At 44.6% G+C, this 23,610-nt stretch overlaps 1 protein-coding gene and 1 long non-coding RNA gene across 4 annotated transcripts in view; one reads left to right on the top strand and one right to left on the bottom strand.

The window, feature by feature from the left end:
• Nucleotides 1-9,191, bottom strand: part of ERGIC1 (endoplasmic reticulum-golgi intermediate compartment 1) — a 60,451-nt gene extending 51,260 nt beyond the window's left edge. The window contains exon 1 of one of the 2 annotated variants that reach the window (XM_051793611.1): nucleotides 9,093-9,191. In XM_051793611.1, the coding sequence (XP_051649571.1) occupies nucleotides 9,093-9,112 (20 nt within the window). In that variant the 5' untranslated portion in view covers nucleotides 9,113-9,191. Of the gene's footprint in view, nucleotides 1-8,964; nucleotides 8,985-9,092 lie in introns of those variants that run through there. The other variant, XM_051793612.1, reaches the window with a different exon arrangement.
• Nucleotides 1-23,610, top strand: part of LOC127473698 (uncharacterized) — a 901,041-nt gene that overhangs the window by 395,967 nt on the left and 481,464 nt on the right. The gene's annotated exons all lie outside the window — the stretch shown is intronic.

The raw sequence follows: 23,610 nt of genomic DNA, 5'->3' as shown, positions 1-23,610 counted from the left end.
TGTCCCTCCAAAACACCTTTTTGTCAACTATGTTCTAAATTCTGTGCTTTTATTCTTTCAGTGCATATTAAGCTTGTTCTCTGCTGCTCAAGAACACACACAACAATTGTTATTGCTGAAATACACCAAAAGTGCAACTATTTTAGGTGACACTGAAGAATGGAAAACAGGAAGCGGTACATCACCTTTTTTTTTTTCCTTCCAAATAAAATATTAGGCTCAAACAAATTTCAAAAGCAATCAGGAGGAGGAGGAAAGTATAATCTCAAATACTCAAAGGTGGACTCTTGCCAGCAAGTATTTTCTTTCCTTTTAGGCAGTGAAGCAGGTGTCAAAATGAAGGATGGAAGAGACATGTATTTTTAATAAAGTGAACCAATTATACTCTGCTTCATCAAAACAGGAGAAAAGTGTCATGAAGAAAAATGTTCAAGTAAGGGGACTGGTATTCAAAGGGATCCAGCCCTTCTCTGGACCATGAACAAGAGTCATTGTACTCCTGAGTGGGAGTAGCATATTCTGGAGATCAGAGAGAATCAGGATTAACACACACGGCTGCTCCCCAGACTAAGTAAATTGTTCAGATACTTGAATGTCATAAGTAAACTAAAACTCAGAGATTCTTGTTCTTGCAGCTCCCCAGCACATCCCAACACCTCCCACCATCACCCATTCCATCCTTTTTGAGACCCCTAGTCCTGAACATCCCTCCTTTTCCCAATTTGAGACCTGCAAGCTCAGGGTTCCTCTACCTCCTGCCACATTCATAGAATTACAGAATCACTGACGTTGGAAAAGATCTCCAAGATCATCGAGTCCAACCTGTGACCAATTCCCACCTTGTCAACCAGACCAGAGCACTGAGTGCCACGTGCAGTCACTCCTTGAACACCTCCAGGGATGGGGACTCCACCCTGGGCAGCCCATTCCAGTGCCCAACAACCCACTGCCCACAGCTGCTGGTTCCCAGTTTTGCCAGGCTACTGGCCTCAGCCCTCCCCACAAACAACAGTCCTGATCTCCAGCAGACACTGAACAAAATTCAAAGTTGGACAGTGATTTCCAAGAAATTCCCTACACACAACCTGGAGCATAATCCGGGCAGAGCTATGGAAAAAAAAGAGTTGTACTGTAGTCTTTCCTGTAGCTTCCAGGAATCACAGAGCAGTAAGACTCTGTTGCTGCCTTGTACTGCTGAACACCTTGAAACAAGATCTGGTAAGATAAAATTAGCAACAGAGACATGTAAATTTTATTTATGGAAGCTACTTTCTGGTTTCAGTCCCAGCTGCACTTGCTCAGCACAAAAGTCAGACGTTGGTACAAAAGAGCATGAACAAATGAAACATCTGGGGAAGGGGAAAAAAAAGGCAAGGGAGGGATGTGTGAAGGAAACAGCTCCATATTCTTAAAGTTTCCCTCAAAAGTGCACAGACCAATCCATATTCTACTGCACGACAGAGATTTCTCCAGATCCATGAGGGAAACTCCTACACATCATCCAGGCTCACAATCTCAGGCTGGACCAGTCCAGTTCAACCACTGCTCTGCAGAGTGAGCAAGCACAGGAAGGCTCCCTTGAAACAATTCAGTAACTGAGGCTCAGACAGGAACTGGTACTTGTCCAAAGCTGACACAGGTTAAGAACAGCAGAACCCTGACTTGAGAGAGCAGACATTGGTACTCACTCACAACCAAGTCTTCCTCCTCCTCCAAAGGAATTTCTATAGGATAAAATCCATTAATACACAAGATTTACAGACAAAAAGGCAGATCCTTTCCCAAAGCATCAATTGGGGATTCAAATATATTGTACTTTTTCAGAATATGAATAAACCTGCAGTGACCAGCTCAGGTTCTCCTATTTGAATTCCAATCTAAGGAGACAAGAATTCCTGTACATGCTTCTACAACTCAGTCCCACTTTTTATTTGCATGTTACTGTATTACCTACAAGCAAGTACAGCTCTCCTGCATCATCTGGCTTCCAAGTGAAGTTCCTGGTTTTAATACAGTTTCCAGGAAACATCTGATGGATATTATCCCAGTAGAAGAACATAACTGATGCAGGCCCAAGAGCTGCAAGTTATAGTTGGGGATCAGGTTTACCAGCAGCTTTTAGTCCAGATACAACCTGTTGTAATGCAGCAACCAGAATCAGATTTCAATGCAACAGGGTCACAGCTGACTGAGAGTGACATGGAATCTGACCAAGGCTCTGAAACTTCATGTTTATCAGAAAACAAAGTCATATTTACATTACTGGCTGAAGTGGTGGGCTTGCTTTATTCACAGCACCCAGTGGTCTACAGAGATGGACAGCAATTTGGAAGCCAAATGATCTGCCTTGGGATATGATTGTTAAATAAACACTAAGAAGCCATGAAATCCTGTCAGCAGTTATACTCGCCTGCCTGCATTAACAGGGCATTTTGAAGGCTCTTCTATTAAATGCCAATCTTTATGGCTTCTCTGAATTAAACTAAATAGATCTGATTTGGAAACATCCTTAAAAAACACAAACAGAAAAGCAAATATCCAAACACACACAGTTCAAACACAGCAAGTCGCACTGTCACACAGACTACAGTCTTGTGTGTGTGTGTCTGCCATGATTACTACTAAAATACTCACACATTTCAGTATAAGCAAGATTTTGTAGGTCATGGCAAGACTGTGGTTAATGTTTTGGCAGAACAAGTTTTCCATTTTGAGAGCAGTTGGCTCTGTACAGGAATACCTAGACAACAGTTCAGGGTTTGTGCTTGGATAGAAGACAAAAAAAACAAGACCGTTCCACCATTTCTTCGCTCACTGCAAGACTATTCTTTTCTCACCACCTCCACCATTTGAATTACATGCCCAAAAAATACACAAGCAGTCTTCAAAATACAAGCTCAACAACATCCACAGCTTCCCAGTCCACGCTGGTGGTATTGCTTCAGCTCTGTTTACAGTGTGATTCAGACATTTTCACAGCAATGAACTATGATGGCATGAAGAAAGCATCTGTGTCACCAAGGACTGAGCAAAGGAGGACAGTTAAAGTTCAGAAGGAACAATACAGAACTCTCCTACAAAGACGGACTTTAATATTTCTATACTTAGGAAAAAAAATTCTACTCCAACTGTATTTCAAGAGAAATGATGTATTACGGAGACTTAGGAAGAAATATCTACATACATGCATGCTATGTATAATCAGTTATTTGTGCCACAAACATCAACAGACTCTGTCTGTACAGCTCTGCTTACCCATCTGACTGCTGTGACTGCAGAATAATTTCTCAGGTGCCCTCAAAGGGCTATTGTTGAAACAAAGTTAGTCATGGTACTGCCTGGCACCAAAACCACTTTGGTAATTACGTAAGGTGGCAGCAACACCACTTGGAAGGGTTGTTTACCAGCGACATTGCACAATGTGAACTGGAACTTGCTCGCCAGACGTGGCTGCAGTTCGGGATGAAATTCCCTTGCAGTTACAGGCACTTTGGAGAACTCAGGTATCACTTCAGTAGCCAGAGAGACAATGTGGGTTCTGCAGAGCGTAGAGAGGTAACTACCCAATACACAGTTGTGCTAGGCTGCTAGTTATTGGTGTAGACACTAATTGAGGGAGTGCTGGCTACCAGCTCCATCACACACAGGATTTAAGACTGTGAACCAAATCACTGTACAAGTGGCAACGTCTGCGACTGCGACAGTGCCTGTGCACAGGGCACACACAACCCTTTTTGCTGTGCCACTGCCTGCACAAACCAGCAGCACAACCCATGCAATCAGGAGATGCCACACCAGCCAGTCTGAGCTGTTAGTTCTCCTCTCACCCTCCCCACTCTGTTTCAGCCAAGAACACGCCTCCCTGCTGCTATCACCACCGTGCACCTGCTAACAAATGAGCTCACGGTGCCCCTCCTCCAAAGTAATTCTGCCAAAGGAAGGAGTGTGTGTGGATGCAGCCAGTTAAAGGAGGTGCTGGGAAGGTGCCAGCAGGTGCACGGAGCACAAAGAACCCGGATCCGACGGGAAACGCAGTGCTGGCTCACACTGCAACTGAAAATTCCTGAGCAAACATGTACATTTCCACTAACATTTGATATTTATTAGGCAATGCCAAAGCATCGAGTAGTCACCATTTCTGCATAACGACTGGCAAATGTTCAAACGCGGGGGAAACAAATCCCAGACAAGCTGAAGGGAGATTTGAGGGGCTACAGAAAGATTTTGTCACTTCTCCCAGGCAACCAGCAATAGGACAAGAGGGTATGGTCTTAAGCTGTACCAGGGGAGGTTTAGGTTTGATATTAGGAAGAAACTTTTTACAGAGAGAGTAATCAGGCATTGGAATGGGCTGCCCAGGGAGGTGGTGGAGTCACTGTCCCTGGAGGTTTTTAAGATGAGACTGGATGTGGCACTTAGTGCCATGGTCTGGGAACCACAGTGGTGTTGGATCAAGGGTTGGACTTTATGATCTTGGAGGTCTTTTCCAACCCAGCTGATTCTATGATTTTCAGTTGTGACCCTCACAAGTCTGTCAAAAGGAAAATGGTGGGATCGTGAAAGTCAACTTTGTTCCTTCTTTTCTGAAGGCTAAAACCTAAAATAAGTTATTTTCCTTAAGCTCACAAGTGAATGAGAAGTTGTCCAAGGGGTTGGTTAGTTCAGAAAAGATTTTTCTCCTCAGACTCAAAATCACCTATCATCAATCCACTGATTTGTCGTCATTAATTTGGTCAGGAATTGATTCCACAATTGTTCCAGGTCAGATGTCTGAGCATCACTTTGCCTATTCACCATCACAACTCTTAGGTCTAATTTAAAACCAAACATATTCTCTCTCCCAAAATAAGGTTGGATATGTGTCAGCTTCTGCTAAAACTGAACAATTTGATTTTAAAAAGACCTTCAGGAACTGAAGCAAAGACCTGCCTGTGTCTCAAAACAATAAAAATGTACTTCATATCTGAATCAGAATACCCACATTAAAATACCATTTATCACAGATATGCCAAAGAACAGCTGACAGTGGGGGCCCATTGTACTGTGACGATGGAATAAGAGTCTTTGCCTTCCACACTACATCAGCATTTAAATCTAAATCCCTTCTAAGCCTGGTTCCTTTCCCATGACCTCCAAAATCTGGATATAATACACTGTTACTTCATACAGGTTATGACACTGAGAAAACCAAACCACCCCAAAACCAATCAACAACAACAAATCCCTAATGAAAACATCACAATGATTAATTGTGGGAAAGGAATTGTGAATTTCTCAGTTAAATATAAAAATAAGGACTCATGGATATTTGCCACTCTCTGCCAAACACTTCGCCAGGGCACAACTGAGAATTACCCGGAATTAGAACAAAAACTTGGTTTCAGAGTGGTCTCTTTTAGTTTTTCTCAGTCTAACCAATTAAAGTTACCAAAATAGTTTAGAAGTTTCAGTATCTTACAAACCCATCAGTAACTCCTTCATGCAAATAGGCAGGTGCAAAGAAAAGCCACCAAAGTCAGAGAACTTGCAGTAACGTTTCTCTCTATCATGTCCACATCCACTGCAAAGGAGTAACTTATTTTTACATCTGTAATTTTCGTTTTTATGTTTGTAATTCTCAACACCAGAGCAGTCTGAAGTCCCAGCACCAGCTCAAGCTCCTGCTAACAGGATCACACAACATACGAGAAACCTTCTGGCCCATAATCACCACTCAAGATGACCCAGGCTTACAGTGTAATCTAATTATGATTTTAACCATCCTCAGATGCTGCAAGTGTGCAGGTGACACCGGGTTTTAAAGGCTTGAGGGGGAAATACCCTTTCAGCTCCAGTGAGATAACTCAAAATCCCCAATAAAATAGGCACGAAGCTGCTTTGCTGACACAAGTTCTAAGGAACCAGGGGATGGGAAACAAGGATAAATCTGCCTGCCTCTTTCAGCCAAATGGGTTTTAAAAAATAGGAAAGAACCAGGCCTTCTGGAAATACAAACTGATTTAGGAATTCTGTAGGAGGGCTGGTGTCTTGTGACATGCACTGAACAGACCTGCAGTGAAGGCTCCAATCTGGAAGCTGAAATCTTGGTTTCATACCAACATCACAGCAGGACTGGAGAGATTAGCATGAATGAAATGCTTTGAAATATGAAAAGCATTAGGTAGGTACTAAGTATTATTAAAACCCTAAAGATACTTGGGACAGAATGATTGTTAATCACATAAATTTACTGTGAAAATATTGTTTTATTTATGAATTAAGTGCTTTTGGTATTAGCAAGGGGAACTATCGATAAGCCAAGGAAACAGAAGTCCTACAGAAAAAAAAAAAAACAGTACAAAAAATTACAAGTAACAAAACAAGCTACTTCCAATATGGAACCATGACATGAACCAATAAATATGGCTCAGATTAACAGATGGAGACACTTTCAAGAAAGATGTTTAGGCACTTTGGGTTCTTCAGTCAGGCCAGATATGAACCCGTAATTCTAGGTGAGAGGAAGGAGATTTAGTCCCATAGATGGAAAGGCTTTCTTTGACTTTTAGTTGGTGTAGAATAGGGATATTTTTGATCATGGGCTGTGCATATTTTTGATCATGGGCTGTTTTAATTACTTGTCATTGGTGTCTCCATTGTCTCCAGATGAGACTCTGGAAACCTATTCATGCTAGAGCTACCTTGTGTGCAAACAGAGCTTGAGGCCTGAACTTCTATCTGGTCTATGCCCCTCTCTACTGATGTCAGCTGTCAATATCCTGCCAATCTAAAACATCAAAAATAAAAGCTCTCAGTAAAGGGAGGATAAAACAACAAGACCTTGCCTTCCCAAATGTCCTGACAAGAGCAGTTAAGGACAGTGATTCTTTCAGCTGCATTAGCAACACAGACCTGCAAAATCTGTGGCCTCCAGAACACCAAAACTCCATTCCACTTGGAACGTCTGAATTTTGGGACTCTAGTAGATATAAAGGGGCGCTTTTAAAAGTTGCTTAACAACTCAAACCTCTAATCATACACAGGCGTAACACCCACTCCAAAGTGTGTGCTAAAGGCATGGTGCCAAACTGTACCTGCCACAGAGAACATCCAGCTGAAATCTCTGAGAGAAAAACCTTGTATTTCACACGATGAAAAAGTCACCTCTTCATTCAGAAACTGACTCAAGGTGCTAACCTCATTTCTCTAAGAGCACTGTATTGTATGTTCTGGAGCTGTCAGGAAGTACCTGTACATTTTTTTTTAACGTATGCATCATACTTCACCTACAACAGTAAAATTTTCCAGCCTCAGCAGATTTTGTTCCACTGACTGCACAATGAACAAAACCCACAACATCTAAAAAGGGCTCTAACCTTTGCAACATTTTGGCCCTGAACTCAGTTCATGCTTCTAAAACAGGAAAGTGGTTTGTTGCACGTGACATTAGTTTCTCTGTAATTTAAATATAAAATTCCTGATATCAACGGCAACCTTTTAAAAATTCATCTTTGGAGAACAGTTGAACTTCAGCAAGCTTACTACTTCAGAAAGAGCTTTGAAGTGTCTATTTCTAATCCTCCAGTCTGAATGACAAAGAAGTTATTTGCAATTGTGAGTCTTTAAAATGCAGATCTGAACTGATGCCGCTCTTTTTGTAACTCATTAACACAAGCCCTGCCATTCAGTCTTTACTTAATGTCTTTGTTCCATTCCAAAGTGAAGCACTAGTGCTGTCTCTTAAGGTGATTATTCTCTTGGTGAGCCAGTGTTTCCACACACGTATTCTGAGACCCAACAAAAATTACATTTTCAAAGACATCAGAAATAACATTTGCTTTATCTGCTATTACAAAGTGACAGCCACAACCCAGGGTCCCTTATTGTTCGTGTATTTTACAAGTCTGAAAATAGATGGTAATAAGATTCACAGCTGGCAGAACGTCTCCAAAGCTGAGAAGACTTTTTCTATCAAATTTTATGCAAAAGCAGAAACGAGGCTCTGGGCCCCAGATCCCACAAGATCCAGCAGATACTGTTTCCAGCTTCAACAAGTTTTCATTCAGAAGCAACTGCCTCCATGTTCAACAGTGCCCCATGGATCACACAAGATCCTGTCAGCCTGTATAAATGAGAGGCCTGGTTTAGAATTACAGTGAAAATATAACACACAACTTTTGTTTGGGAGAACTAAAAACCTGCATTATCACCATTTCCCCCTGTCATCTCAAAGGGGTCACATGTACAGATCATGATGATCCTACATGAAAAGGACTGTATATTCCCAAAAATGCACGTATTTTTTATTGTAATATTAATGCTCTAGTAAAATCTGCATCAGAAAACTCATCTGTGCATCCTCCCATTGGCATCTCTGAACTTGGAAAGTTACAAATCGTTGGCTCAAGAATGGCTCAAAACCAAAATGAACCCACAGTTGCTATTTCAGCTCCATTTGAGCCAGAGGGGTCTTTTCCACTTCTGCTTTTGTGCCTGAGACTGCCTGCTATGGCCCAGGGGATGCAGGAGCCCCACAGAAAGGCCAAATCCTACAACTCATACCTGCTCAGGATGGCAAAGCCAAAGGTGGAGGCACCAATGTTGGTTCCCAGCAATCAGACACATAGCACTGCTTTCTGCCCCCTGTAAGGAATGACCCCTAAGGATGCTGTGGGAGCTCCACCATAAGGAGTGATGCCCTAAAGCTTTGTGGGAGTCCCACCGTGACCCCGTGAAGCTGCAGCGGGACCCCAAGGATCTGCGGGAGGAGCAGGGTCCCCGCACCTTCACCCCGATACCCACTGCGGGGTCCCGCGGGACAGGCACATCCATGACCCCCGAGGTCCCGCTGCTCCCCCCGAGGTCCTGCCCGGGGAAGCCCCAAACAACAAACTCCTCTGGCTTTGCACAACCAGCTTGCGGAACAACAGCCGCTCGTCGGACAGAGCCTCCCCGTTCCCACGGCCCTTCCCTGCCCACACCTACTTCACCCATCCACCCATCCATCCATCCGTCCGTGCATCCCTGCATCCCTCCCTGCCCACCGGGCGGGGAGCGCCGAGGGGCGGGCGCGGCCGGTCCCCGCGGGGCGGGCGGGCGCTGTCGCGACTCACCTCCTGAAGTCAAAGGGCATGTTGGTGGCGGGCGGGCTGCGGGCGCCGCCGCCCCCGGCCCCGGCTCTCGCCTCGCTGCCGCCGCCGCCGCAGGGCCAGGAAGTGACGGCCCCGGCCCCGGCGCGCAGCACCAGCCCATTGGGCGGCCGGGCCGGCCGGGGCTTCCGCCGCCGGGTTACGGGAGCGGCGGGGACGGGGAGCGGGGAGCGGGATGCGGGATGCGGGGAGCGGGGTGCGGGATGCGGGGAGCAGGATGCGGCTGGTCCCAGCCCGAGGCAGCGGCAGCACCCCGGCCCCCCCCGCAGCTCGCCGGGTCCCCTCGATGCCCGCGGTGCCCCGCGGCTCGGAGTGCCCCGCTCAGCCCCGCGGGCGCTGCCAGCACGGAATCACAGAATCGTTTAGGTTGGAAAAGACCTCCGAGATCATCGAGTCTGACCTGTGACCGACCCACCACCTTGTCAACCAGACCAGAGCTCTTGAGTGCCACGTCCAGTCTTTCCTTAAACAACACCTCCAGGGATGGAAACTCCGCCACCTCCCTGGGCAGCCCCTTCCAATGCCTAATCACTCTTTCTGTGAAGAAATTCCTCCTGATGTTGAACCTAAACCTCCCTGGCACAGCTTGAGCCCATTTTCTGTCCCCACTTGTTGCCTGGGAGAAGACAGTGACCCCCACCTGGCTACAACCTCCTGTCAGGGAGCTGTAGGAGAGTAAGAAGGTCCCCCCTGAGCCTCCTTTTCTCCAGGCTGAGCCCCCCCAGCTCCCTCAGATGCTCCTCAGACCTTTCCCGCCCTTTTCTGAAGACGCTCCCACTCCTCAATGTCTCCCTTGCAATGAGGGGCCCAGAACTGGACATATCACTAGAGCTGTGGCCTCACCAGTGCCCAGCATGGTGGGAAGTGCTGAGTACAAGGAGCACTCCAGGGCATCCTACTGTTGAGCCCCACTGTCCCCTCACTACATCCCAAGGGCCCTGTCGGTGCCCACAGACCCTCTCAGCACCTGCCACAGGGCTGGGGCTGCCCAGCGCTGACCATGCCCAGTGGAGCAGGCTCAGCCCAGTGTGCTCGGCTGTCCTCAGCACTGCCCACGTTCCCTCAGCTCCTGGCAGCCCTCCTGCACTGCCTGTGGACACGGCCACCAGCCCAGCGGGACTGCCCAGGCCCCCAGGCCAGAGCGTGGCCGCTCGCATGGTGCGGTGCTTCAGGCTTTGTCGGGCGTCTCTTGAATCCTCAGCATCGCAGTAATAACGGCCTGTGTGTGTGAATGTGGCATGATCTGTGTCTGGAGACAGAGCCGAGCCACGGTGACAGACCGGGGAAAATCTCATGCTTCCAAGTGCCCATGAAGGAAGGGGGAGCACCCACTCCTGCACCTCCACATATCCTTCCCAGCACAGCATGGCAGACTATTTACAAGAGCGTGTAGTGATGGGACAAAGGGGAATGGAATGCCTTCAAAACTGACAGAGTGTAGGTTTAGATTTAGAAATTCTTCCCTGTGAGGGTGGCGAGGCCCTGCCACAGGTTGCCCAGAGACGCAGTGGCTGTCCCATCCTTGGAAGTGTCCAAGGCCAGGCTGGACGGGGCTTGGAGCAACCTGGGATAGTGGAAGGTGTCCCTGCCTGTGGCAGGGGATTGGAATGAGATGATCTTTAAGGTCCCTTCCAATCCAGGCCATTCTGTGACTCTATAATGAGCTCCTTTGGTGCCAGCATGGCTCTTTCACTTGCTCTTGAAAATCTTTTTTGCACTTTTATTGGAGGCAAGGGAATTAAAATAAGGAAAAGCTCTCCATTAATTAGGTGAGAAATTTCCCCAGTCTTGCCATTTTGCCTAAATGCTTTTTTCTTGCATCCCTGCCAGGTTCAGTGCAATACACATGGCTAATCCTGCATTGCTTCATGCACCACCTCAGGTGCTTCCCATATTAATGTCACCAGCTTGTAGCATCCATCAGGGACTTTTTGCTGCAGGTAGTGTGATTGCTCCTGTATTCAGAATTGCTGTCACTCACATACAGTGCATGTTAAATTGCAGTGCAGGAACAAAGTACAGCTACTCTTGCTTTTTAAATCCAAAAGCAGGGCAAGAGAAAGAGGGAAACAACAGCAATCTAAATATGCTCTGTGCAACATACTGCATTTCTAATTGATTCTGCAGCTTTCTTCCTCTTCCTTCTGCTGTCATCATCTCTTTACTTAGAGATGTACATCTTTCCGTTTTTAACTTTCACCCAGAAACTAGGCACATACCTGGATAAAAAAAGAAATTCAGATTGAATTTACCAAAGACTCAGAGTTGTTAATCAATGCCATAGTCTTTCAAAGGAAGATATAATAATTCATGTTAGGAGTGTTAAAAACTAAACTGGAGCAATCACAAATATGAGATAACATGGCATAATCCCTCAGAAGCCCCCAGGGAATAGATAAAAATAGCTAATTCTTTTTTTTTTTTTATCTCGGACACCTAAATTGTCCAACCGCAGTGTGCAGGCATATTCAGCAGATTGCTACCAGATCAGCCACGAATCCTGCTGCACTTTGCATTGTGCTCCAAAATTGAACAACCCACTGAAATTAATGAGACAATTCTCATCTCTCATGAGGTCAACCAATTGCCTTGGCATAGCCAGGGGGTACTGTCTGTGGTGGAAAAACCCAAAACAAACAGTGCCTATCGAGTTAGAGTTACACAACCAAGTGCTCATTGAGCTTCTGGCAAGGCCCCGACATCATTAACTGTTATTAACTGTCTTGTGCAAAGACATCAACACTCAGGAGAGCGCTGAAGGATTTACAGGAGCTCTTCATTTGTGCCGCAGACAAATCTGGAGGTGGCCTTGAAGAGTTCTTCCTCCTGCAGGCTCAAGTGTCAACAACACAACGCAGCGAGAGCTCACATTGTGGAGGTTTTATTTTCCACTGAAAGGTCAAACTCTGAAGAAAGCAGTGGGCTCACAGCTGCTTTCCAGTTGGGTCCAGCTCACTTACATCCTTGTCGAGGGAAGAAGAAGTTAATGCCCTGAGATAAGACCCTCGTCACAGTATTGTTTAATTACATAAGGCTTCTATGGAGCTTGAGATAAGAACAGGAATTTGTCGGCAGTCCAGCTGGGTGGGGCAGCTTAGCTCATGTTGTGTGTTAGAAAGGGAACCAAAAGCAAGGGGTTTATTCGAGGTGGTTGTCAAATCATTAGAACTGGAATGAGTAAACTGATACTGACAACTGATTTAAAAGTTAATTTTCTTTTTCATGTGAGCAAAACCCAACACTTTCCTGACAACTGTAGACCTAAAACTATCGTTTCTCTTCAAATTGCGTTAGGAACATTAATTGAGCAAAACTGCTACTCTGAAATCAAGTAAGTCAGTATTTTCAGAACTCTTTAACAGTGAAGAAACCAAAGCAGGGGGATGAATTGACTCACCTAAGACTACAGAGTAAGATCAGTTTCAGCTCTATAATTAGCAAACAAATCCCTTCATTCGTAATTCTGTGTTCATAATTCATGCAAAAAAAAAAAGAATATTCTCCTCATTCCAGTTCACTTTCTTATAGATAAATCAGATCATGGATGACTCTATCTGGATTCCTAACTAATGCCTCACAACAACAAAACTGATACCTCCTTCCTATTAAAAAAAAAGTGACCAAAAATGCTTTGTTTGAATCATCTTCCTGGATATTTATTTCATAAATTTGTTTATGGAGGTAAAATGATTCATCTTCAGGTTTCTGAGATATTCTTAATTTCTAGATTATACATTATTCTTTAGTTTTAACTTCATATTAATAGAGTTTATATTAATACTAATTTTTAGAGATTATATTAATAATTGGTAATTCAGCCTGGAGAAGAGGATACTGAGGGGAGACCTCATAGCTGTCTACAACTTTCTCATAAAGGGCAGCACCAATCTCTGCTCTCTGTGACCAGTGACAGGACCCAAGGGAACAGCTGGAGCTGTGCCAGGGGAGGGTTAGGTTGGATATTAGGAAAAGGTTCTTCCCCCAGAGGGTGGTTGGGCACTGAACAGGCTCCCCAGGCTGACAGAGCTCAAGGAGCATTTGGACAATGCTCTCAGGGACATAGTGGGATTGTTGGGGTGTCCTGTGCAGGGCCAGTTTGATGGATGCTCCTTGTGTGTCCCTTCTAACTCAGGATATTCCATGATTCTGTGAATCTATGAATTTTGCTTATCTCTATTTTGTGATCTCAAGGTTTCCTCTTTCCCAGAAAAGTATGTAACCTTGATCCTTACCTGTTCAGCATCATATAACATTCTGTGACGCTCATATATGATTTCATTTGTTGTTTTATTTGTGATTCCTTACACACAGCTGAGTTTTATTTTAGCCTCTGGCTCATGGTACATCTCTTGCATTGGGAACTGTGCTGTGACTGGGTTATGAGCAGTATTGTTTGCTAAAGGTAAAGCTGGGTACATACAGTCATCGTTTAGGTCAATTAGGCTTCGTTCATCAACTGGGAATGTGCAGTGACTGTTACAGAAGGTGCAGTGCTTATTCACTTGTACCCTTTCTGATACCGAGGTGTGTTTGCTCCCAGCTGAACTGTGGTTTTTTTTGGGGGGGTGTTGTGTGGCAGGGCCCACCCCAGGACATTTCCCCCTGTGCTTTTATTCACAGGATATGCTTGTAGCACTCGTGTCGGGGTGGGCTGGGAATTGGAGTGAGCGCATTGCTCTGCAGGGCGTGTGTGCTTGATTATGTGTTGTGTTCTGCAGGGTGTGTCGCTGGCTGCAAGGGGCATTGAACACAACTGCCGTTCAGGAAAAGGAAAAAACACTGCAGAGAATGAAGAGAAAATGTTATAAGGCATTTTAAAAATATAAATAACAGTGTGTGAGGAAATCTTTCTGAAGGAACAGGATGCGCATGGAGGTGAAGAATTCAAATACAAGTGCTGTGCTAAGTATAATCAGTAATGAAAGTTCAGCCCTTCCTCTTAGGATTTTGGTAAGCTGCATGTTGGCAGTACTTTCCAAATTCCAGGGAACAAAAAAGCAAGCTTGAAGTGTTGTCTTAAAGAACTTAAGTCTTTAAATGCAGTATGTGTTTATCATTATCACATATGTTATGCTGTCCATCTATTTTTGTGAGATTTGACATAAAAACCAGAGTAAACTAAATTTGTATCTTCTCAATTTACTTTGTAAGTTCCTTCTTTATTGAGTAGCTGAGCTTTTTCCTTTAGAAGACATAACAACAACCTCTCTTCTTCCTGCTCAATAGGTGGAAGAAATAATCTGATAATTTGATAGATCACAGGGCTGGCTACAGCTGCCATGTGTATGTTTGAGTATGGAGAAGAGGGTTTGTGCAGCCATGTGGCCTCTTCCTTGCCCTATGACCATAAGCAAGCACATTGTTGGGCAATGCTGAGGGGAATCTGCCACTCTTAAAGGCCCTAGAAAATTTACCCTGGTTTTAATACAATTTCTCTTTGTTTTCAAGTTTGTTTCCTGGCACCTTTTGGGTGCAAGGAGTTTACTATGGGAAAGTCACAGCAAGCAGAACATTTTGTGTTTGATTTCTTTTTCCACTATGGAAATGAACTCCACAAGGAAGTTTCAGGTCCTGTCACAGACTTACCTCGTGCTTTCAGAGCATCCTATATTGGTGAGTGTTTAGTGTAGTTCAGGAGACTGCAAACACCTGACCAAAGGTCATGGCCAAATGCAAGTTAACAGTTAACTAGGTTGAAGTCGTAATAGAGGACTTTGAACACTAAGAGGGCCGGATCTCAAAGAGATTTGGGATTAGCAGCAAGGGAGAGTTGAGGATTAGAATCTGATTCTCAAAGGCATGGTGCTCTCAAGTGAGTTAAATGCCTAAAATTCCCTGTGCACTGGAGAGGAATAGCTCAGAATCTCAGGGTTTGAGTGCCCTTAGCCTGTACTCTGAGTGGTGAGATGCCTGCATCAGGCAGTAGAAAATGCTCAGGAGAAGGGAACCTATGGATATCTCACTGTGGAACTCATACAGGACCAAAAAAGTGTTTGCTTATGTGTTTAAGTAACACATTTGGCATCAACATCTAAATTAGTCTTGTCAGTGAAAATATGCCTGGCAGATGAGCCACCCCTCTGCTTTAAATACTCACCAAGTGCTGGAGAGCACTGCCCTGGAAGCCAGTTCCGGACCTTTGAACAGGGAGTGCCCTGAGAAACCTGAGGGCATGCAGGGAAGGGATAAAAATGTACTCTGCCCAGCTTCTGAAAGCTGAACCACGGTTTAACCAGGAGCACAAGATTTCTGGTGTCAGAATAGGGTGACTGGTTAGGGATTTTAGGTGGGAAACAGCGACGATACTGACAGAACTCGGATACTGGTGTAGGGGCCCATGACTCACTGATGTTAAATACCTGTAAGTCCTCCTGAGAGTTCCATTCTGCTGTGTACAGCATGCCTGGGAAATTGAGTCCTTAAGACCTTCATGGCAAACCCCCCCATCTGACTTCTGGATGGACTTAGGCAAGAAGTAGATGGCAGAATTCAGCCCACCCAGAGCAGCTGGGCACAAAAAGGTGCCAGACCTTGTGGCGCCTAAGGAAGCTTTCCCCAGAAGCTGTAGGCACTTACAGCATCTGACGTAGCTGAGGAGGGGAGGCAGAGCTTTCCTGGGTTGCTCTCATGAGCACAGGCGCCAGCAGTCTGCAGAAGTTGCACTTTGGTGCCTGAGTGCTATTTTGGATCTCTCCCAGAGACGCTGCATCGGCACGGTCTCCATGGGCACTCAGTGCACAGGCTCAGCAGGGACTGGGGTTGCTGTGCCTCACTCGTTGCATCAAGACTGACCTTCCCAGAATGGGTGGCTTCTTTAGGTATGAGCCGTGGAAGCCAGCTCAGGCACCCAAATGCAAGTTAGGCTCTGCTCATGTCTAGCGCAAGGGAATGCTCTTTCCATGTGCCCAGCAACACATGGAAACCAGCTTTTTACGAGGGAATCAGTATGTGAGGGTACAGCAGCACTGGGTCATCACAAAGACCCTCAGGCAGTAAACGAGTTAACCAAAACAAAACCTTGACAAGGAGGAATTTTCCAACAAGGCAGTGGAAGTTTTGTTGGAAGATTTGCCAAACCCCACTGCTGCACTGGGGGCAGCCAGTGCTGCTGCAGCTGAGCGGGTTCTCACCCATCACTGGGCCCACTGGAGCCAGCCCTGTGCGTCAGATGTCAAATAGCACTTCACTGACTGACTTCTGGCATGTCCTCTCTGCTGCCTTATCAGCATTCTCAGTGGTTTCCTCCAGATATTGTGTAGCGTTCAGGGAGCTGAGTAAGCCCACTGGGACGTTACAGACAAGAGGTATATACCTATTTTTTCATCTTTTTTGTAGTAAGGATATGGATTTTTAATTGCTGCCTCGCCTGCAAGTGGGACTTGTGTTTTCCTCATTCTCACTTGGTCTCTTGGCAGTGCTGTGATGGTCAGTGGATTGGGGAGGTTTTGTCAGTGCTAAAGAATCTGCTGCAGAAATCAGGGCGTGACCAGAGAAAATCTTTCATAAAGAGGTTTTATTAACCCTCTAATGAATTAAACCAGAAATCGTTGTCTCTGGCCTTGTGTTGGTTTCACCTGGAGCCCATGGACTCTGCAATTTCGAAGTGTCATTGTTAGGGTATGATTTAGGGAACTGGGAAGAAATGAAAGCAGCCACACAGGCAGGCTTGTACAGGAACTTAAAAGGTGAGGATAAGTTTCAGCTTATGGCAGAAGCTAAGAGGAGATGTACCCGAGGAGCTGAGTCATCAAAAATTAAGCTCAAGTGAAAGGTCCCTTTCAAATGACAATGTGCAAAATCAGAAATCACTAAACCAAAGTGACTTGAACAAAGCAACAGATAAACACTTCCAGCAAACTCCTCTGTCCTTTAGAGGAAGCCAAATCCAGCAGTCTCCAGATTTCACCCTCGACACAGAAGACCTCTTTCACCCTGTCTGCTGTGAGGCCACTTCATGGTTTCTTTCTCAAGTTTCTTGCAGAAGAAAAAACAAAATCCTGCCCTCCTCATGCCGTGATGATAAGCCTGGAGTTAGCCAGGCTTTATTTTAATTGGACTTTTTAACTTTTTTCCTGGCACTTTAAAGTTTAGGAACGGAAAAGATCAGTCTGACTCAGAGACTGGGCTACTTCCAAACATTAATCTTAGCTGCCATAAGTTAATGTAGTTTGGCTCTGGTGCATCCTATGGTGTAAAGATGTCTGTACCCTTTCATCTTCAGGGTCAGAGGCTACTAAAGGGAACATGTCAGAGACAGATTGTGATTGCCTGACATGCAATCTACAGGCATTCAGTGAGGTTCTGTGAGTAAGAAGGCCTAGACAATATCCATATTCCATTCTCTTAAAGTTCATATTTTATCATTCTGCAATATTGGTTGCCAAAATTATAATGTCCAGGGAAATTCTTTGGCCTGTTCTCAGTCTGAAATATATATACAGGTTTTGGTTATCACAGAATTGAGCCCAAGGTACTAAACCTTGGCACATTGGGTTGGATACAATATTTAGCCCCTTCCCTTTTGGTTGGCTTCATAGTGTGGGTATAACAAACACATAAAGATGACTGTCCTGTTCATCATGATTTTTCCAGCACTGAAATATGAGTCTCTCAGCATTTGTGTTTCACTTTCTTCCACTCTCCATCCCAAATGCTTCCATTCTACGGTAAATATTTTCATATTTTATCCAGTCTTTGAGGGTGTTACACTCAAAGTATTTGGTGTTTCCCTGTCCCTTCCTCATCTTCTTACTCACATGCTCTCTTCCCTGAAATCGTCATGGGAACAACACTATGCAAAAAAAAAGAAAGAGAACTTTAGAACTTTCCAATTCTACTTATTTCAGTGGAATTTCCCTGATGTCCTTTTTCCGTATCAGTGGATGCTTTTTGCCAGCGACAGTCGTGTGAACAGCATCAGGAAAATGAAAACTTCATTACAAGGGCATTCACAAAGGTTAACGTTGGCCTAATGAAACCAATTTTCCTAGATTCCCTCTCAGGCCTATGTGCAGGGAAAGGTTTCCTCCAGAGGCAATTCAGACCAGTAACCTCATTCCATGGAGAACATAGGCTATCCAGAGAGATTAACTCCTTAAGCCTAAAACTTAACAGCTTAAAAAGATTGAAATCCACTCTTGTCTAGGGGAGTTACAGCAGACGTATCTAATCCCACTGTTGTAGACTTGTGCCTTTTGTGCTGACATGGAGAGAGATGTTCTCGGTTGAGTGACCACTGGTTTGTTGTACAGGACCACATCCCTCAGTCCTCTTCCCAGCTCTGAGACAATTTTCTAAGCAGTTCTGAGACAGGAGGCCTCCAGCCTTAGTTTTCTGCGTGGGAAAATATGTAAATCATTATGTTAATTGATGTAAGACCTTCCTCCAGGGGGACAGAGGTTTGATGGACACTTGATGGGCACTCAGCCACTCAGTGTTAGCAAAGGCTTGGAGTTGAGGTGTTGTCCTGTGACAATGTGAGTTGACAAATAAGAAAGTACGAGAAGCCAGACACGAGACTTTCCCACGCTGCAGGGAAATTTTCTGTGCACATTTCACATTTTGCTGTTTCCCCACTGCAGGAGCTGCAACAGCCAGGCCGACGTTGGGAGCGTATGATGACAAACGACACAGTGCGTTCACTTGCCACCCGGAGGCTCGTCAGAGTGACAGGCTGGAGCTGCAGAAGACAGGGATGAGTCATGCCTGGAGCTTTATGTAAATGGGGAACCTCTTGCATTTCATCCAGTGTGCCAGCAGGGCCACGTAAAGTTCACGTCAGTGATGGTGCGTTCCCGTGTCCCCTCCGACTGCGAGGCAGGGCAGGGAAATGGGGTAAGGTGGCTGTGGTTACCCCAGAGAGGGCAGAAGGTCAAAGCTGGTAGTGAACCCCTGGAACAGAAGATTCCTTCCCAGCAGCAATGCCCAGAGAAAATTTTCTGTTGCGTTTTCCTGTTTATTGCAAAAGTGATTGAGCCACTGATGGTCAGTTCTGGGGGGGAAATATTGAATTAAGGCAGAGCGTTCTCTTGCTGGAAATAAGTCAGTTTTAGAGTCTTAGTAAGATTTATGGGTCATGTCTGACACAGCTAAGAATCTAATTTAGCTTATCCAAAGCACGAGAAAAAGTCCTGCTGCTGAGTGGCCTAATGCTGCATTCCCTGTCCTAACAGCCTTGTGTAGGCAGCGTGTCCCAGGCAGGAGCTCTGAGGAGGAGTGGAAGCGTGAAAAAGCAGCACAGTTGAATTGTGTGTCTCTCCAAAGCCACAGATAATATTATTTCAAATAGAAGGCCAAACTCCCTGACTCACCCATGCAAAAATCACGCTGAAGTTTACTGAAGACAATGGAATTAATCTGGTGTAAAACTAATCTGAGAGAGAATGCCAACCTCCAAAATGTTGACATCTTTAGCTGTTTTATTTCTAGGGTGCCATGACTCATGTGTGTGTATGGTGAGCAGACAGTTCAACTGCTGAAGATGACTGCAAGGAGCCAAAAGGTGCGAAAAAGCTGACAAACTTGAAAGGATTTCTCTTGCCTTAGTTGTTTCAAATCAGAAGGAAGATTTAATTGACTCCAGTGGGAGTTTTACCTGAGTAAGGGCTTAGGAGCTGAAGTGAGAGATGGAAAAAAATGTACCTTGCTAGCCCAGAGCTCACAGATGAGTGATTCCCTTCATTTACTCCATGCAGTTCTCTTCAGGGAGATGCAAGTAACTTCCCTCAGGTCATTTCAGAGCCCATATAACTTTCTTTTTTTTCAGTATTCAGCACATTTCCTCCTCTATTTGATTCTGTTTCTTTATCTGTAGGTATTATCTGACTGATACACTATACAAAATTTTTCACATCCCTTACAGTCATCCTAATTTGATAGTGCTCAGTACATTTATTTGTTAACTTTGTTTCATTTTTCCCCTTATTTAATTGATTCAGACATCTATCTGTGGCAAGCAGTCCTACCTATTTTAACCCTACTCATGTTAGTATTGCAGCTACAGCATCAAAGTGTGCTTTGACTTCCAGAAAAGCCTGCAGTAAATTTTCCAGACAGGTGATGAATTTTTCACTGAATTTAAAGGTCAGTCTTATGATGCTAAGAGCTCCTCCATGAGCTGAGTCCTTCATATATTTTTGCTCTTTTCATTACCTGTTCCCCACTCTGTCCCACAGTGTAATGGCTAATAATTGAGCTCTTTTCAGTGGTGTAGCTCCTGCTCCATTGAAGGTAGGACTTTTTTCTCAGCAGAAAGCTGACTCATAAAGTATGCTGCCTTCTATCCTTAGAAAAAGTGAGTCACTAATGGATTTTTCATTATACATTCAAGTACCATAGACTGAAATTTTGTCCTACCAGCCTCGTCTTGAGGAAGTGTTTGGAAGTCTTTTTGATTCGGTATTTTAGTTATGTCTCAGTGAGGCTCTTGAGATACAATGGATGCTGTACAAGGAGCTGTTTTGTATCCTATGCTATGAGTATTCCCATTAACTTCAGCAGTGCCATGGTTTCACTCTGTGTGCTGTGTGCTTCCTTAGGTAAAAAAAAACATAAAACTGCCTTATACCTACATCATGACATGTTCAGTGGCTGTTTTCACTCAACACAAAGAGTTTAGAGTTGATTTTTAGAGCTGTGCAAAAGCTGAGAAAGCTGGGACATAAACGAAATAATATGAATCCCATTGGTACTATTTCATTAATAGAAATAGGCCATTTGTTCAGGCAATACTAATTCGGTTTTCTTTCAGACAAGCAGTGAAGATTCACCACTTCTCACGATGGCCCACAACAGAAAGTTAAATGTTATTGTTTCCATTTTATAAACAATGGAATTAAGGCTGGGGGAGATTAAGTTGCGGTAGGGAGGCAATGGAAATATTGTGGATGGAACCCAGGAGTCCTGTATGTTTTTTTTCCCAATGTAACTACATTTTGCATGAAAGATTTTGTTGTGTTTACGGTCACTGCTATTTACCTTTGAGTGATATTGATGTGAACAAGCATCTGGCAGAATCTGTGTGGAGTTGCAATTCACAGGAGGGTCCCAGCTTTTGCCTGTCCATGTTGTATTCTGTTAAATTGGCTTTGCAGGAGGCTTAGAGGGGAGAGGTCTGACTCTCTCTGCTACTGACAGGAGCTGTTATTTAAAACTGTGTGATGAAGATGCAAAAGGGATGCTGCCAGGGTGGTTGCTTTGTTCTTCACTACACAGAAGTGGATATGCTGCAATGACAAGTTTGTAAATCATAGTTAGTTCCGTTCTCACACCACCCAATAACCTTACAATCTCCCTGTCAACTTCCTGAGGACCTTGGGAAGCTATAATTTGTGATAAAAATGGGAGTTGAAATGTTATGTGTATATCAAAGCTGAAAAATTGTGGCTGGCTGACCTTTTCATTCTGAGCAAATGCACTCATTTCCTTTGCGTTGCTTACTGTTTCCTTCTGGAGCTCAGCATAATAGGAAATCCTCCATGATTGTTCTCCTTAATCAGTGGCTCCATTGTGCCGGGTTCTCTTCCTTTCAGGAGCAGTGCTTCTCATGGAGCATCGCTCTCAGGGCTGTCAAGCATCAGTGCCCCAGAAATTCAGATGATCCATTTCAGAGAGCACACCGGGAGCAGCGTGTGCTAAATTCAGTGTGCTGTCAAAGTAGGGAAACAGCCCCCTGATTTTCAGTTCAGAAAAAAAGCACTCACTGGATTTTACAGTGATATTTCCCAGTGCTTGTGATTAGGCTTAGATGAATAATGAAAATGAGGGGTTTGTAAATTTAGATTCTGCTTTATTTCCATACGTGGGGGAATGTCATTTGTTGTCATGTCACTGCTAATATTTGCATAGTCATCTGACAATTATAAAGCAGGCATATGAATCTTTAGGACAAATAACTTCTCCGGAAATATACTCTGCAATGCCTACTAATTATGACTAGCACATCATTTTTCATTTTCATTTCTCTTTGTCATCCAGTCAAGAAGTTCTACATTGTGACTGTACATCCCAAACTGCAGATAGTGTAGCATTTGTATACATGCTAAAAATTAGGCAGGTATTTAAAAATAAAAGATGCGTTGGCAATCGCTTAAAACAGTTTGTGAAATAAAACTAAGGCTGAAGTTTATTTGATTAAATAAAAATTAAAAGATTATTTGTATTGGTAACCTCGGCCTTGTAAAGCATAACATAAACAAAAACATAGTGACAGGTCGGTGCTCAGGAAAAGCTGATGCTGCACCGAGTCTTATCTTTTGTTTCCTGTTGCAGCACGGAGGTGTTGACATCATGTTCCTGCACATGTGAAGTGCAAAAAGCTCAGGGTTCATAATTCCATGTTCCAAATAAACAATTTTTGCCTGTTGCTATTGATTTTCTGCTGTCCTGCTTCTCTCCACTGAAGTCGATGCCTGTGGGGAACCAGGTAGCCAGGCAGTCCCTGCAGGCATTTCGTGGTACATCCAGTTTTTTGCTTTCCTATCACGTGGCTTTCAAGTGCAGCTTGCAATGAAAAAGAGCAGCATTCAGAGGGCTTTAGACTGTGTGTAACCCACTCCTTAGGCAGAAAGTTCCATGAGAAGCTGGAGGAGGCTTTGTATGACAGTATGGTTAACAAAAACATCATGAATGCCAGGATAGGGCTTCATGCATTTCTACTGGAGTCAAATCTCTAGGGAAATGAGGTTAGTGGCAGTGGTGATGATGATGATAATAGTAAATAATGCACGCTCCCCTTGGATCTTGGCTGACTATCAAGACAGACTTCCTGATGATGAGATGCATCTGTCTGTCTCCAGTCTCTTCAAGGTATCTGCAAGGCACCATTTTTTGCAATTACAAAGGACTGCAGATGAGAACATGCACCATAAGAAGCAATCCAGGAGCATTCGTCCCAGACTTTTGTCTCTGATTTCCATAATCATTCTAAACTTCTCAGACATTAGCAAACCAAATCTCAGAACAGCCCTGTCAAGTGCTGACAGGGGCAACTCAGAAGCCTTCAGGCTTTTTGTTTTGCTGGTCATGCTGTGCCTTGTTTGCACGAGGATGAGACAGGAGGGGGAGAGGTCTCTGTCACATCCTGCTGGGGATAGATGGGGGTCACTGAATAGATCTGTTTGCTTCCAGTGGGGACTGACACTCTGCAAGAGCACTTTGCCAAGGGATTCTTCATGAAAACCACGGAAAGCACCTGCCCCAAACTGTGCAGCACTGCTGTCTGGGGAAGGGGCTCTCCCAGTTGTCAAACGGAACTGAAGCAAGACCACAGTGATGTTTGTGGCTTTTCTCTTGGCCTGTTGCTGGCAATGTCAGGTAGAAAAGAGGAAGGGCAGCCCTGTGGGTGGTGCTGGTTTGGTTGCAAAAGGTCTGGTCTCACCCCAAACCTCTGCTCTCCTCTCCAGTTATTCAGCTACCACTGGCTGCGTTTCTCCCGGTAAAATGGGACCAGCTGTGCTCCCCTTCCTCCCAGATGCCATATGGG

Source organism: Manacus candei, unplaced genomic scaffold, assembly GCF_025592945.1.
Source record: "Manacus candei isolate 608988 ecotype Guabito, Panama unplaced genomic scaffold, ASM2559294v1 h1tg000037l, whole genome shotgun sequence".
Lineage (NCBI taxonomy): Eukaryota > Metazoa > Chordata > Aves > Passeriformes > Pipridae > Manacus > Manacus candei.
The sequence above is the reverse complement of the archived record's forward strand: the minus strand, read 5'-3'. Positions and strand labels throughout refer to the sequence as shown.